We start from the raw sequence: 17752 nt of genomic DNA, 5'->3' as shown, positions 1-17752 counted from the left end.
TTAAGTATATATCACTATAAGCATCTTAGTTTAATGAATTTGTTATTCCTATGGAAAAAAAACCCTCAAACTAGTCTTTATTTAATTTTCAGAAAATTAATCATGACAAAGGTAGATTTTTAAAATTGTTTTTATCATTTTATTTAAATTTTGTTCCCTTCTCTTTTTCCTGTTGTTCATCACTTTAAAATTTAAGATTGTTCTATTAAACTTTTTTACAATATTTTGGGATTTTTACCCATATTTTGTGTTTTCCCCCTAACTTTAAATGTATTTAGTTCAACAATGGCTAGGAGATAGCAACAAATCTTTGTTTGTTTAAAATTCTAAAGGGAAAATTCTAATAATATATACTTTAGGCACAGTTTCTGCTGCTGATCAAGACTTTGTATTACCACCAATATAACAATTGTATTATCAAAAAGCTACTTATTAAATAATACCAAATCCAGTAAATATCAGAAAAATATTCCTTTCTAAAAGGCTTGATGCGTTTAGATAAATCACAAAAAGTATTTGAGCTTTCTGAAACCTGAATTAATCTATTAGGGCAAGTTTTAATGATATTTCTCTGATGAAGTAGATTCTTGTGCAAGAGATTTGAGTCAGAATAACTTATTTTAGTTAAGGTGCTATAAGGCTGTGTGGGTGGTTTGTTATGGTTGTTTATGAGCAATAGAATTTTTATATAAATATATTTACATGTATTTGTTTGAAAAAGCAATAACATATATAAATAATATATGAATATATTCAGTAACAATTTGTCTTACTAGTATATGTTATGATGTAAAAGTTACAACCTGAAGGGTAAGCCAAGTAGCTCTTATATTATCATTTTCAGAGGCTCTTCATTGCAGTCATTCCTTTTCAGGAACAATATGAATTATATTGTGAAATGGGTTCCACATTCCAGCTTTGTAAAATTTGTGCTGAAAATGATAAAGATGTGAAGATTGAACCTTGTGGACATTTGATGTGTACATCTTGCCTAACCGCATGGCAGGTAACTGTCTTTCTGTAATCAAATTCATACATGTCCTTTTTCTATTTCTCATTCTTTTTTGTATTGATACATTAATACGTTTTAGTTGTAGGAATAAATCTTGAAATGATAGTTTCTAGGGAAATAGGATAACTTCTTTCAAAATACTGTAATCATAGAACCCCTTTGTATTCTTTATCAGGAAAATGCAGTGTATCAATAGGTAAGAAGATTTTTTAAAACTGGGTACTAATAAACCTGGGTATTGAATTTAACATTTCCCAGTTTTATGTAACTTAATTCTATTGTCCTTTCTAGTAAATCTGTTTAAAGAATGTTTGTAAGTAGCTGTTAAGGGTTTGACACTTGTAATAGCAAGGGAACATAATGGAGCATGGACAGAAAAATATTCTCAAATAAATGAGACAAAAATCAACCAACAGTATAATTCTCCAACCTAAGATGAATATTTAGTCACTAAGAATATTTTATCTGCAACATTGTCTTGTAACTTCTAAAATCACTTAATCAGAAAAATTAACTAATATTAACATAATATTAGTAAATTAACTAATTAACTAAATTAACATAATATTAAGAGACTGCATAAATGATAGAAATCCTCTTTAAAAATATGTTTCCATTTATTCATTGATAGGGATGTTTTCTTGGGAGCAGTTGTGAAATCAGTATAGAATTAGAAGCATAGTATCAGAATTTTTCTGGGTCAAAGCATCAGTGGGAATGTAGGTTTTTAATAAAACAAAAACATTTAATATATAGTCAAGCTGTAACTTTAGCAAGTGACATCCAAGTAAATGGTATTAGGTTTATTAGGTTTTCCTTCATTAACAGTCATTTTGTTTAAAATAAATTTCACTGCACATTTAACTTTGTATAATTAACAAGCTGATGAAGAGAAAATAATACAGCAGTTCAGTTTCTACTTGCCAATGTTAATGTTTAATTGCTGTCATAATGGCTCGTTAGAGATGCCTAAGGAGAGAGTTCTGGTACTTTTTTTATCATAATAAAGCATCTGTTTTACTTAATAAAATAAGTTACTCCCAGCTCCTTAGTGAATACAAAATCACATTTGCATGATATTTTATGCCGAAGGTCAATCAGTCCCTATACATGTTGGGTATCCTTTGTTTTAAAGGCATTGAAATAAAAATACAACTAAAATGAGATGAGATCAAATTTTTATCTAAAATGAACGTTTCTAATTGATTTCTCATATATACATATATATGTATATGTCATATAATTTTGCATAGATCAATATCTTACCTTAAAGTATAGAGCAGAAGTCTTTGAATAAATTGGCACTTTTTCTGTAGCAAACATTTTAAAATCTGACAAGTACCTGCCCAAAGCCCAAACTGAATGATGTAGGAGTATGCATGTGTTTTTTATTTTGATTTTAGATACTTTTGTAGTTCAGTTCAACAGAACAGACAAACATTCATTTGTATAAGCTTATATTGGTTATAGCAAGGCTAGTGAGGTCCACCAATTTTTCAGCTGACCAGGTCCAATTAATGTTTAAGTCTCTCAATAAAAAGAATATTGGAAATCTTGGTTTGCACTACAATATTTCAAAAGCCATCAGTAAATTAAATGCCTAATTTATGTATTAAAAATGTAAAAGTATATAATTTACATATTTATAAGTAATGTTGTGAATACCTAAGAAGGATTGATAATGATAGTTGGCTCTTCTGATCTAATACTTTAGAATTTGACATCAGTTTAGTCCTTAATAATATAAAAGATTATACTCCTAAGCCCTAAACTTTTCACTATATAAGTTGGAGCTCCACTGTTCTGAAAATCAGATATGAGTTCAATGATATATAAGCAGTATTGGTTATGAAGCCACTGCAAAGTTTGAGCTTCTTCAGTGACAGACCAAAATCTCGTCTCTGCGAGGCTTCGATCCGTGCTCACTGCTGGAGCGCCCTGAGCTGGCTGGCTTCGGGGCTAAGCCACCCTGTAGAGGTGGTGAAGAGGGGGGAGACTGCCTGCAGGGTTGAGGAGAGCCGCATCTCTCCTCCCCAGCTGGCCATTACTCCCTTTCCCGAAGGCAGTTGCAGCAGTGGTCAGAAATGGCCACCACAAAGAAGAACTCCACCGGAAAAGAATGTGCAGGAGGAAGATAAGAGGAGAAAGTTTTGGTTGACCGGGTCAAACAGCAAAAACAACAAATAAGGTACCCTGGAATTGAAACTATTAAAAAATAATAACATTGTTCCCTATGAAGATTTTTAAGCTGTGAAGGAGAGAGAAAAGGGAAAAGATTTGGTTTTTTTTCTCCTTTTCCTATATTGAGAGCTAAGAGACTGAAGTAAAAAATTGGAAAAAAATCCACTTTGACATCAATAGGCATTTAATGCTGAAAATAAAACGTCAAAGGGATAATAAAGATTTCTGGATAATTAAAAGCTTTTGAAAACAGAAAAGGAGAGAGGAAGAATAAAAGGGCAGGATCTGGAAGGGAGGAGGAGACTGCCTGGAATGAAAAAAGAACTTACAGCAAAATCTCAACAAGACTTCCAAAAGATACATTCTAACTAAAATATCGTAACAAAAACCCCAGGATGAGAAAGTCGAAAAAGAAATAAGAATCTATAACTCGGGACTATCTGGATTACTTGATGATTTCTGGATTCTTGGTTATTGTTTTGAATGACTAAAATCAATCAGGTGGTTGTTTAAAACTGTTTAAAATGGCTCCACTTTTAGAAGAACTGAAAATGGAACTTAAAAAGTACAAACAAGATGCACAAGAAGGGAGAGGTTCTTTTGGCTTTGTATTTCAGTTTTTAGAAATGGAGATTTGGAATTATGAGAAACAACAAGAAATGCCTGCAGAACAAGAAGATTGCGACAAAGAAGAAGCTATCTTTAATGAACAAGTAATCTTAGATGAGGGGGGAAGGAAACGGGGGAAAGAGAATGGAAAGTTTAAGATTGGGAAAAACAACTCCCCAAAAAAAAATAGAGTGAAAAATAAGTATAAAATCAGAAAGCAACAGAAGAGGGAAATGCAGAAGAGAGAATTAGAAATAGAGAGACAAGGGGGTAAAAAGGTGAGGGAGAAGATGAGAGGGAAGAAAGAAAGGAAAAAAAGTCATAAAGGACAGAAACAAAATACAGAGAAACAGGGCCTATTTAGAGATAATGGGTGAAAAATTAATGGAAAAAGGGATTCTGCAAAGGTACATAAGATAGTATGGTTCTATTAGAAGCAGAAATAATTTTAGAAAATATGAAACAATGTATGATTAAAATGTCTGATAAAATAGCTATCGTAATTCAGTGGAATGTGTCAATAAATAAATGTAATAAAAGGCATATTTAATGATTTATAAAACGTGAAGAGAAATAAGGGAAAAATTCATTATGCAGATTTTATGTGTTTTTAAGGGAGTATGATATTTAATGGAAAAGAAGTGTTAAAGATGTTAAGATTTTAATTATTGTTAATGATAGAACTGAACTGGAACAGAATGAGGGTTTATAATTACATATATTTAAATCTTTTTTTAAAAAAAAGAATATAGTGTGTATTATAAGAATGTACCAAGCAGAATTCGATTGGAAGTTATGTATTATGTATTATATTGGAGGTCATAACCTTAAGGTATATATTGGTAGTTTAAATAAGAGTTGAATGGATGTAATTAAAAGATATAAGGGTGTCATACTCCAATTAGTAACTACAGGAGAAAACTTGTTTAATGAGAAAAGATAATATGAAATTGAAACAGAACAGACAAAAGTATAAATATAATGATTTGAATTGAGATGAGATAATCAAATTAAAATCGAGAAAATCCAAAGGGGAAAAACTATATAGAAAATGTAAAATAGTATAAGATATGGAATAGAATACAAAAAGGAGCATGAAATTGAGTTTTGTGTCTGTATAAAGAAGTTCAACCCGGGACCGTGCTATTTTCAAAAAAGATGTTTTACTTGTATTTTGTATGTGTGAAAACCCAAATAAAACTTTATTTTTTTTTAAAAAGCCACTGCAATGTGATGTTTGGACTAAGGAGATCCATATTTGTATATCCATTTGTATATAAAATTATGTTGGTAACTTTTGATGAGTTGCTGCAATCTGTTTTACAGGATTGTTGTAAAAATTAAAAGGGAAAACGCCTTAAACTTCTTAATGAAATATTTGATATAAGTGCATTGAATATAGATTTCTTAAAAGAATCTTGTATTGAATTGGTTACTGATCATTATCTTATTGCACTACTTTCTCAAACAAAAACATGTGGTTGCTAAGAGTCAGCACCAATATCATCATCTTCTTTTAACAACCCCATAATCCCTTGCAGGATGGAGTCTGGGCAACTGACTGGAGCTAGCACTGTTTACTGGCGGGATGCCCTTCCTGTCACCAATGCAGAGTTTTATTCAGCAGATATATTCTCATTGTGCCCAGAGAGAGAAATATCTGCCTCTACCTAGGATCAAACTCACAGCCTCTTTTTTGGGGGTTCGTGTATGTAAATTTTTATTTTTTTCTTCTTTTTACAAACATATCATTGTGTGAACTGTGTGGTACCAGAGTGTCTTACATTTTGAAACAAATATGACAATATTCTTCATATTCAATACAGGTGACAATCTTATAAAGTTTCATATTAATACACATATTTTCTTTGATTATTCACCATTTCAGTAACTTATTTTATGTCAATCTCCATATTCTAAATATTCCTCTTTTTACTACGAATAAAATATTATTAATCATATTTGTAGTGTTTAACAAACTTATGTGATTCTAATAATAATTCACCAATTTATATTGAATTATAATCTTACATTATTTATTCCCTTTCTGATTTTTAATTATACCACTATTATATTTTAAAAAATATCCCTTTCTTAATCACATTTTACAACTTATTTAATACAAATAAAATATTATCATATTTACGTTTGACAAGTTATATAATTCTAATGATACAGTTGTTTTTATCAAATTATAATCTTTCATTCTCTTATTCGATATTTCAGTGTTATTTTTATGTTATTCAAATTCTACATAGCATTCCTTTTTCTGAAAATAGAATGTTAATATTCATATTTTTTACATTCAGCAATCTTACAAAGTTTAATTAATAATACACATACTTATGCTGAATTATATTTTTCAATTGTTTGATTATTTGAAATATTCAAAATTACCCTCATTGAAATTCTAAAATCCCTTGTTGTTAATTCACCTGATAAAAGTATTCCATTAATCCTCCTTTCTCTAGCTTCTAGCTCTTTTTTTATTACCCATCATCTCTCACTCCCATTAAAGCTTTTAATTGTTTCTTGGCTTGTCTCCCGTATTCCTCTCAAGGATCTTTAGATCTATCTGCTACCAGTTCTTGGCCCATTCTCTTAAACATTTCTTACTTCTCTACCCATTTCTATTGTCTCTTTTTTGAGTTGTCTCTTACCCTTGTCTCTTTCCCAAAGAAAATTCCCTGAAATTTCAATTCCTGTTTGACTTCTCCTAAAATATTCTCCCCTTGATTTATATTATCAATCATTGTCATTTTTCTTTTTGTCTCCTTGTCATTTCTTTTCGTTTGTTGTTTCATCTTTTCTGTTTTTCCTGTTGCTCTTTTGGTTAACTTCTCCTCTTCCTGGATATCCTGTTTTCTCTTTGTCATTTGTGTCTTAATTTCCAGTTCATCTATGCTCTGTATTTTATTCAGAATCTTCTCACATGTTCTTGACAAAATATCCTTCATATCCTGAATTTCCATTACAATTTCTTCCCAAATTCCAATCATCTTTGTTTTTTATTTATTTTTGTCCAATAATCCAACAATATATTATTCCAACCAAAGCCATTTCTCAAACAAAAAATTCAATGTCCAGTGTCCAGGAGTCTTTGTATCCCCAGGTTAATCTGTCTGTTTTTCTGGATAATCCAAAAGTAGGACCTTTATAGAACCTCCTACCAATTCAGTCTATATTGAAACTTTCAGGTGTCTTTTTAGTGTTAAAGTTTTTCTTATTCTCCCCTTTAAATTTCCAAAAGCCAGGCCTTTCCGGTATTTTGAGAATATATTGTGCCTTTTGACAGCAGGTGGCACTCTTACATCAGTTTTCACTTTATTTTGTCATTTTTATTTCTTGTTCAATTTTACTCAAATTCTCCAAAATATAATATAAAATTAGCTTTTTATATGAATAGTTCCAGCCTTTTACAATGCCTATCCAAAGCCAGCGTCTGTCCAATTTAAAGTCCAATTTTCTGTGTTTCTAGCAAAATTTCTGTTTCCTTTCCCTTCCATTTTAAAATCTTAAACTTTTATTCATGTCAGGTCGCTGTCACTTTAACGATAATTCTGAGTGTCTCTTTTTCTGAATCTTCTTTTTTGGGGAGTTGCACTTTAAATACAAAGGATTCTTCTCACACAGCTCCAGACACTGTTCACCGGCTCTCCTCCATCACTCTTCTTGGATATTAAGCTGTCTCCGGCTGTGTGGCAGCCATCTTGGGTGCCTCTTCTTCCTGCCGTGGCATAGAGAGCATAGAAAACCCTGGGGCTCTACAGGGTAGTTGCATTCTCCCCAGGAACCTCTCAGGGTTACCCCTCTGTTGCTTCACCCCTCCAAGGCGGCTTTGGCATCTTCCAAGCCCACAATCCAGGAGAACCCAGTGCAGGGACGGAGAGCACCGTTCCCTTGCGACTAGTGTCACCTCGACATCACTTCCGTTTCAAATTCACAGCCTCCAGCTCCACTTCTAGGCCATCGCACTAAGAGTCAACACCAACATGATGGTAATTAATCAAATAAAAACCAAGGTCTCGCAAATAGCAGCATACATTTTTTCATCTGGTGTCAACAATTTCTGTATTTTTTTTTAAATTTAAATCTAGAAACAACACAAATATAGACAAAACATAAAATATACTAAAAGCACAATTAAATGAAATAATTGTTAAACTTATAAATGATAGAGAAAGAAAAGTGGTGGGACTCATCTCTGATGGGGGGCATGAGTCTGCTTACCAAGATGAGGTGGACCGGTTGCTTACATGATGTGGAGACAATAACTTGGTCCTCAACACCAATAAGACCAAGGAGCTTATAGTGGACTATAGAAGGAACAGAGCAGATATCCAGCCCTTGCTTATCAATGGAGACCAAGTGGAGCAAGTGGCCAGTTTTAAGTTTCTGGGTGTTATCATAAAAGAGGACCTGACCTGGGGTGCTCACATTGCAGCAGTGATCAAAAGGGCCCAGCAGAGATTATACTACCTGACACTTCTCAGAAAACAACAACTGAATTAAAAACTGCTGGTGATCTTCTACTGCTGCACCATAGAGAGTATCTTAACTTACTGTACCTCTGTATGGTTTGCCAAATGCACAGTGGCATATAGGAAAGCAGTCTAGAGGGTTAATGTCATTGCCCAAAAGATCGTTGGTTGTCCTCTCCCCTCTTTGGAAATGCTTTATAGTTCCCGCTGCTTTAAAAAGTTCAAAACATTCTCAAAGATCCATCTCATCCCGGGCACCCTTTTTTTGAACTATTAACCATCTGGCAGGCGGTACAGAATAATAAAAACAAGGACAGATAGGCTGAAAAACATCTTCTATCCCAGGGCAGTAGCTCTTTTGAATTCTACTGTATAGTGCAATGTTGGTGCACTGTCGGGGATTTTGGTTAAATGTGTGGAGTGTGAAGGATGTTTGTTTGTGTTTATTTTCATGGTCATGATGTGCACTGAAGATGGTGTTTGATTTCGTTGTACAAGGTGCAATGACAATAAAGTAAACTAAACTAAACTAAAAAAGAATGAGGAAAATAATGTCAGAGTATATTCATTAACTGGCAGAGACATGGTTAACAAAGTCAGCAAGTCAGTAAGCATGGCAACAGACCAGCCAATGGGAGCTGACAGCCTGGGCGTGTTTGGCTCTGTGTGCTTTGCTGAGAATTGAAACTGAAACTAGAGCTCTCCTCTGAACTGAATCTGTAATATGTCTGCTTCTGTTTGTGTTTGGTTGTAACCTTTCCACGTTGGAAGAAACTACTGGTATTGTACATTTACTTATTTTATATAAAAAGTTTAATGAATCCTGCTGAGTCAGTCATCTGTGTATTTTCTGGACTTGAATTTCTGCTGCAAACTCTAACAAATAAACAGATTAAGAAAAAAATAAAAAATCAACCTTAATTGTGGGGTCCTTGGTGCTCTCTGAGCTTGGTTGTTTTCTTACAGACATTTCGGAAAACAAACAAATTCACAGACAACCAAGGACCCCATAATTCAACCCTCAGCTACAAATATTCTCTTTAATCTGAATTATTAAACTTGTCAATAGTCAATGGCATATTAATAAATGCTATATAATGTTATAGTATAGTTAAATATAAAATATTATGCAATATTTCCAAAGCAGTACATATTGCTTCATTTGATAAGTAAAGAATATTGTGTTTTCCAAGATGGATTAGTTAAATTCCCTAACATGAGGGATAATATCATTTTTTCAAATTTCTCAATATATTTGAGATATATTAAGAATGACAGAAGGGCATGAATGGATCTTACTCATGTAAAAACAAAGAATGTGATAGTCTGTCCAACTGCAATTGGTCTTTCCCAACATGGTATGTAATAGAAAGTTGCTGGTGCTGTTGTTCATTTGAAGCTTTTTTCCCTCCCCTCTCTCTCTATCTCCATGTTTGCATCGGTGTTTTTAAAAATACTATTAATATACTTTTCATTACCTTAAGAATCTACTATGTAATCAATGCTAAATCGTTCTCAGCATTTAAACATTTTTGTTTTTCATAATTCAGGAATCTGATGGTCAAGGATGTCCTTTTTGCCGTTGTGAAATCAAAGGAACTGAACCCATAATTGTAGATCCCTTTGATCCCAGAGATGAAAACATAAGATGCTGCAGTATTTTGGATAGCTTTGGTATTCCTATGCTTGACTTCGATGATGATGATGATAGAGAAGAGTCTTTGATGATGAATCGGTTAGCTTCTGTGCGAAAGGTGCTTCTCTTTTTCCTGAAATATGCAATGGCTTTGTAGTTTGCAATTATAATTTATACATCAATTAAAGAATTTGCAATGGTTATAAGTGTGAAAACTGGACCTAAGCCACTTTTTTCAATGCCGTTGTCACTTCAAACACTGACTAAATGAACGTGTAATTCAAGGACTTCCAGTAAAAATATGAACTAGTAGACTAAATTGCATCATTGTCTATTCACTGGATGTAAACTGATGCATTCTCTCTTTTATTTTGTGGAGAGTATTGGAAAATAAGAAGAATGCTTTTGTATTATTATAGGAAACTATTTAGCTCATCAGCTTATTTTTAATTGTAGCAATCCAAGTGCTTCCATGAGAAAGGTACGGATACATCAGCATTTCCTGTGTTTTCTGCCTAAAACCAGGTGTCAGAGTCAGATTCACTCCAATATTCCATTAATTATAATAGCTAATCACAGTTGAATATTAATTTCTACAATAGAACAGAATAGAGCTGTGTCGATCCAGATGTTACTGAACTACAGTTGCTGTTATCTATGATATTGTAGTTTGTTGGCATCTGCTGAGTCAGGGGTTCCCTGACACCCTATTTTGTCACCACTTCATGCATATATGTTATTTATAGGTGAAAATCTTTCCATAACTGATTATGCATGTACTACTAATATTTCATATTTTAGTATATTTCAACCCATTTTGAATATTCTGAGGATTAAACAAAATTTTTGAAGGGATCTCTATAAAGCTTAGTTGAAAGCAGGCTTATCATATTTAGAGCAAAATTCTGAGTAGTATATTTAAGCTGTATTTATACCTATAATACTGTTGCCTTAGCCTATATAGCTGTGATGGCGAACCTATGGCACACATGCCACAGGTGGCATGCAGAGCCCTCTCTGTAGGCATGTGAGTCATTGTCCCAGCTCAACTCCACTGTGCATGTGCCTCCTGCCAGCCAGCTGATTTTTGAATCTCTGTCATACATGCGTGGGGGGGCATATGCAGGAGACACACACATGCATGAGGGGTGGGGGGAGCATGGGTGTGGCGTGGCTTCCCGCGCTCTCCATTTTGGGTCTAGTAGGCCTCTCTGTAGCCTCTTGAAAGCAAAAATGGGCCGCGGGGGGACCAGGGGGTGGGGGAGCACGGGGGGTCTCTGTCATACTTGCGCACAGGGGTGGGGCAAGTGGCAGGGGGTTGCACGCGCATTGCATTATGAGTGCAGGCACATGTGTGTGACGTTAGCACACAACAACAAAAAGGTTAGCCATCACTGCTATATAAGTAATTTGGGAATAGAGTTCTAGGACTTCTCCCACCTAATTTGCAAATGGAAACCAATAAATGAAGGTAAAAGAAAGAAGCAAATATAAATAAAATCATCAACAAAAATGTCACAATTTGGGCTGGCTTGAATTTCTTGATTATGTGGCAATCATGTTGACTGCTGGCTGATATCCAGCCTGAATAAAATTGGCCACTGGTATAATTTTATGACTCTTTGTATATGTAACATACACATATGCAGACATGCCTATATGCACCAATATATTTTCAGGAAACTGAATTAGTAAACTGAGAACAGAAATTGAAATTATATGCCAAAGATAGTCTTTTGACATTTACTTATCTAAAGGACTCTTTAGAATTTATTTTACACAGTATGATTCAATATCAAGATATCAAATTAAAGAACCGAAATGGCATTACTGTTATAAAAATGAAATACCTAGTAACTTAAGATCTTTTTTTAAAAAAAATACCGTCTGAAAAACATAATGGCAGATATTGCAGAAAGCAAAAGCAGTCTTGTTTCAGAAAACATCCAACTGTAAAAATTAACATTCTGATAGGGATTAGTTTTCTATTTTAAAGAACTCCAATAAAAACTAAAGATGGACTACTAAATTACTAACAGAGATAAATAACTAGCTTTAAATGGTCAAACAAAAGATTGAGGATTAAATTTAAGCCATTACAATGAAATCTTTATTATAGTCATAGACCAACATAAATGATTTTACAAGATTCCAAAGAGTGAGGAGTCAAGTAGCATGAAACTTCAAATCCTATAAAGCTAGTTGTCTAACTTAGATAATAGATTGGATTATATTGAATTTTTCTGGGTTGCCTCTATTGAGGGAGCAGGATTTCTACCTGTTTTACAAGATACAATCAAATCTGATTTTTGTAAGATGTATCTCTTTCAGTCGCCTGTTTACTTAATGACTATTTCTGTTTTAAGAACAAATTGTGGTTGCTAAATTAGCAGAGAGTATGAATTGTGAGGAAAAAGAAGAGCTGAGTTTTGCTAAGTGCTCCTTTAAAAGTGGGATATAGTATTAATAATGTGAATAATTGTATTTTATTACCTGCAAATAGAACAACTATGGCAAAAGAAAGCAAATGTAGTATCAATAGTCATACATTCCTTGGGTGCAATCCCAAAACAACTAGAGCACCACTTGAACACTATTGGCATTGACAAATTTACCACCAGTCAGTTGAACAAGCAGCTTTACTCAAAACAGTTTGCATCCTGAGATTATACCTGAGATGTAACACCATCAAACATCTACACCTGCCTGTCCCAGGTCCTTAGGAAAGTCTCGATAGAGGAACAAAAAATTCCAAATCCAGTCTGAACATCTTATATTGTTATAATTGACAAGTGCCTAGTAAGAACTTGCAAGTTGATGCTTCATAATATCTTCTGTTGCAGTGTAATGAAAGACAGAATTCCCCAGTGACATCTCCAGGATCATCTCCTCTTGCTCAAAGAAGGAAACAATTTCCTGATCCCATACAAGGATCCCATCTTACCCTTCCACCAGTCCCTCCTCGATTGGACCTAATACAGAAAGGAGTTTGCCGATCCCCTTGTTCCAGCCCAACAAACTCACCAAAGGTAAATGTACAATTTAGTAATAGAACTTAGGAATTTAACGTTATTTTTCTTAGAAGCAATATGAGGACCTCTTTAGTTGCTATTCTCAGGGTTTTTCTGCTTTTATTCAAATACACTGAAATCAATTAACTTGTGACCATTCCTGCACCTAAGCTTTTGCTTCTTTTTTCACTAAGTCAATATTTTGTGTATTTGGAAAAGCAAACAATAATTAGAACAAGTAAAGCATATAAACTGGTGTGTGTATATGTCTTCACTGTTGAACTCTGAGCTTCCTGTTGAAATGTGCAAACATTTTGTCATCATTCGAGAAGCATCGTCAGTGCGTTTTGAACTGATGATGTTTCCTCAAATGGTGATGAAATGTTTGTAACCAAATTGCCAAGCTCGGAGCTCAAACCAACAGCCTAATCTCCTTCCTGTGTTAATACTTCAATACTTTCTGTGACTTTTTATGATTATTATATATACACACTATCCTATGTCTCTATATAGTGAGATGCTCTAGTCAGTGCGGTACTCTATATTCTTTTCAAAAATCACGAGTTACCTTATAAAGTTAATTATTTTACTTATATATTCTACACTTACTTTCACAGATACTAGAACAAATAAAATTATGTGGGATACTCAATTACAATTAGTTGAAAAAAATTATGGAGACTACTTTTGATTACAGTGAAGACAGTATTTTATGAGAAGAGAAATAATTACTTTATAAACGTTCTAAAGAATATCCAGCTTTGGATTATAGCTGGAACACTAAACAGATTTTTAACCAAATATTGGATGCATAGTAAAAAAAGAAAGAAGATATTTAGAGTATGTCTAGTCTAGTCTAGTTTACTTTATTGTCATTGCAACTCGTACAACAAAATTAAATGCCATCTTCAGTGTACGTTATAACTATAGAAACAAAACACAAACACACATCCTTTACATTCTGTACAATTGAAAACCTGATATTGCATTAATATTGCACTACACAGTAGAATTTAATATAGTTACTGCCCTGGGATAGAAGCTGTTTTTCAGCCTATTTGTCTGTTTTTATTATTCTTTACTGTCTGCCAGATATAATAGTTCAAAAAAAGGGTGCCCAGGATGAGATGGAACTTTAAGAATGTTTTGAACTTTCGTAAGGCAGCGGGAGCTATAAAGCTCTTCCAAAGAGGGAAGAGGGTAACCAATGATCCTCTTGGCAATGACGTTAACCGTCTGGAGCGCTGTCCTATCTTGCCACTGTGCAATTGGCAAACCATACACAGGTGCAGTAAGTTAAAATACTCTCTATGGTACAGCGGTAGGTTTTTCATTCAGTTGTTGTTTCCTGAGAAGTCTCAGGTAGTATAATCTCTGCTAGGCTCTTTTGACCAGTGCTGCAATGTGAGTGCCCCAGGTCAGGTCCTTTTTTATGATAACACCCAGAAACTTAAAACTATCCACTTGTTCCATTCGGTCTCCATTGATAAGCAAGGGCTGGATGTCTGATCTATTCCTTCTATAGTCCACAATAAGCTCCTTGGTCTTATTGGTATTAAGGACCAAATTATTGTCTCCACACCACAAAAGCAACCTGTCCACCTCATCTCGATAGGCAGTCTCATTGCCCCCAGAGATGAGTTCCACCACTGTTGTATCATCTGCAAATCATGTGCTTCCATATGTATGCAACATCTTAGCTGTGTACTGTATTAGTATTTTATTTTTCTGATTTGATGAGTTTTTAATTGTTAATTATGGATTGTTATTGATTTATTGAAGTTTGCAAATTGTTCATTGATATTTTAATTAATGTTATCATTTTAACTGACATTGAAAGATTCTGGATGTTATTTATAATACGGTTTGCTTTTATATTTGGGTGTGTTTATCTTGATTCATATAATTTTGCAGTATTAATTTTTAGTTATGTATGTATTAGGGTGACTATACAAAATACTGTATTTGTCACTTAAGTATAGATTATATACTTAATGAAGCATTTTATTTTGTGTTATGCCTCAGTCTTCTCCAGGTATGATGAGGAAACAAGACAAGCCTCTTCCAGCACCACCACCACCAATACGAGATCCACCTCCACCTCCACCAGAAAGGCCTCCACCCATTCCTCCAGATAATAGATTAAGTAGACATTTGCATCATCCTGAAAGTGTATCTGCCAGGGAACAACCAATGCCACTTGAAGCCTGGTGCTCCAGAGAAGTGTGTGGGAATAATCAAATTGTGGGATGTCGTATAGTAGGAAATGATAATTGTCCCAAACCTGGACTTACTGCGAGCTCAAATATGAATGGAAGACATTGTCGTATGGGTTCTGATCCATTATTTCTGCGAAAGCACAGATTCTCTGAATTACCTTTAGAAGGTACCAAGGTAAGAGCCAAATGGTGTGATGCATGAAGCTTAGTTTTAGTTAGGAATATTGAATTTGAAGTCTGATGCTGTTGAGAAGTGTGTGGAATAATTAAATAATAGGAAGCCATTTATAGGAAATGATAATTGAATTTACTGCAAATTTAGATATCAGTAGAAAATATTATTGCATGTGTTATAATAAAAAAATTCTGCAACAATTCTTATGTCGTGAATTACCATTGGAAGATACATGATGCAACAAGTTTAATAAACACGAATGCTCAAATAATAGTACAGTATAAAGGTAAATGTAATATATCATTTAGTGGCCTACTTAATTATAATTTATTTGAAAATTGTATAGTAAAATAACTAAAAACATAATTCCATATCAGATTTTTTAAGGAATATGCTTATTAAAGTCTATGAGGGGGAACCCTAGCTGAATTATTTAGGTAACAAAATACAGAATGTAATAATAATTGGAAGGGGTCTTGGAAGTCTTCTAGTCCAACCCTTTATACAAGCAGATCTTATACCGTTCTGGACAAATAGCTTTCCAAACTCTTCTTTAAAACCTCCAGTGATGGATTATCTACAACTTCTAAATGCAAGCTGTTCCACTGATTAATTGTTCTCACTGTCAGGAAATTTCTTAGGTCGAGGCTGCTTCTCTCCTAGATATCTGTTACATATTCTGTTCTGTTACAAAGTGTGTGAGAAAATCTTAGCTGAATTATTTATAGTGCTGCACACATGAAATTTATATTGATGACAGGCAGAATGAAACATGAAATTAAAGATGAGAATGGGTTCAAAATGTTATAAATGAGCATTTTACTTGCATGTAGTTTGCAAATTACCATCCTGAGAAATCTATCTCTTTCAGATATTTTCAAATGGACATCTAGGTAATGAGGAATATGATGTTCCACCTCGCATTTCACCTCCCCCACCAGTTGTTTCAGCTATGCCAAATATGAAGTAAGTTCAATTTTAAGAACATTAAATTATATATTATATGAATTATGAGGATGCAGGATTTTTTATTTTTATGAATGAGAATTATGTATTGAGTAGAATATGTTCACAAATTTGGGAGTTTTCAGATCTTCATTTATCTAGAAGCCATCAATGTTCTGCAAAGATGAATTTTAAAAAATATATTTGAAAGTATTTTAAAAGAACATTAAAGAAGGCTGTGAATAAATATTGAAAGTTACCATATCATAGTCCCTTCAGATTCTGTTAATAGGCATTTCATAATTATAATCATAAAACAGATCTTTACTGGAGTCTTAAAAATACAGAATTTGTGATGCATACAAACTTTGAAAAATCAGACTTAATAAGCCAATAATAATTTTGTATCAATATGTGATTTACTAATGTGAAAAGATAGTTTCTAGAATTAAGCAGTCATCTTCTCTTTCATCTTTTTGTCGAAACAGTAGGCTCTATGCCAGGAGAAATAAAGCTTGGTTTTGGAAGCCATTAGGGTGATCTATAGTTTCATTTTTAAACAATGATAAAAAAACACTTTCTAAAATGGGGGAAGAGTAGAATTACCTCCCTAAAGACTCTCTCCGGAACTTTTCATAAATCCTGGCAATGGCTAGGATGATCATGCTCAGAGACTTCTGCCTTGTCATGAAGCTTCTGAGTGACCTTAAGCCACGCCCCCTCGCAGCCATAGGGAGGAGACAGTGGCAAAACAGTTCCAAAATCTTGCCAAGGGAACTGTAAAGACTTTTTCAGGCATCAACACTGATTTGAAGGCACATATTCACACAAATAATGCCTACTTATAGAAGTCATTGAAAGAATTTTGATGAAATGTTCAAAAAGTAATTTTTAAAAAAAGATTTAGCAGTTTCAGTATCCAGGTTTGAGGAAAGCGGGTTACAATGGACCCCAACCTACCATCATAAAAATGGAAGAGTCAAAAAAAAGTTTTCCTAAAAGTTCAAATTAAAAATTCAGATTTTGAAATTGGCCTCTCTACGGGAGATAGGATAGTAAATTTTCAGTCACCATCATTCTTTCCTTCTAGTTTTCCACACATTAGGCAATTATCTGAGAGAATAAATAATTATGCATAGTGCTGATAAAAGGACTAGTAATATTTTCTTTTGTCTTTTTTTCCTCTATGGGACTCTGTTTCATAAATGCTGTTTTTCACCACTAGATATAATCCCTTCCCCCACATCTTTCAATTCTTATGAATCTGATGATAAATATTTCTCATGTCACCTCTTCAGTGGTGGGATTCAAAATTTTTTACTACCGGTTCTGTGGGAGTGGCTTGGTGGGCATGGCAGGGGAAGGATACTGTAAAATGTCCAGTCAGAGGTAGTATTTGCCAGTTCTCTGAACTACTTAAAATTTTTGCTACTGGTTCTCCAGAACTTTTCGGAACCTGCTAAATACCACCTCTGCATCTCTT

General features: G+C 33.9%; 1 protein-coding gene across 5 annotated transcripts in view; it reads left to right on the top strand.

The window, feature by feature from the left end:
- Positions 1-17752, top strand: part of CBLB (Cbl proto-oncogene B) — an 81840-nt gene that overhangs the window by 41160 nt on the left and 22928 nt on the right. For all 5 annotated transcript variants that reach the window (XR_015749796.1, XM_087966497.1, XM_026663957.2 and 2 more), the window contains 5 exons: positions 875-1006; positions 9834-10037; positions 12763-12948; positions 14956-15324; positions 16196-16290. Coding sequence is in view for 4 of the 5 variants with exons in the window: in XM_087966497.1 (XP_087822623.1) it covers positions 875-1006; positions 9834-10037; positions 12763-12948; positions 14956-15324; positions 16196-16290 (986 nt within the window). In the remaining variant the exon portion in view is untranslated. The remainder of the gene's footprint in view (positions 1-874; positions 1007-9833; positions 10038-12762; positions 12949-14955; positions 15325-16195; positions 16291-17752) is intronic.

Source organism: Notechis scutatus, chromosome 5, assembly GCF_049901735.1.
Source record: "Notechis scutatus isolate UNSWTSFEM ecotype Mainland chromosome 5, rNotScu1.2, whole genome shotgun sequence".
In the NCBI taxonomy this organism is placed as follows: Eukaryota; Metazoa; Chordata; class Lepidosauria; order Squamata; family Elapidae; genus Notechis; species Notechis scutatus.
Note: the sequence above shows the minus strand (reverse complement) of the source record. Positions and strands in the feature narration are given on the sequence as shown.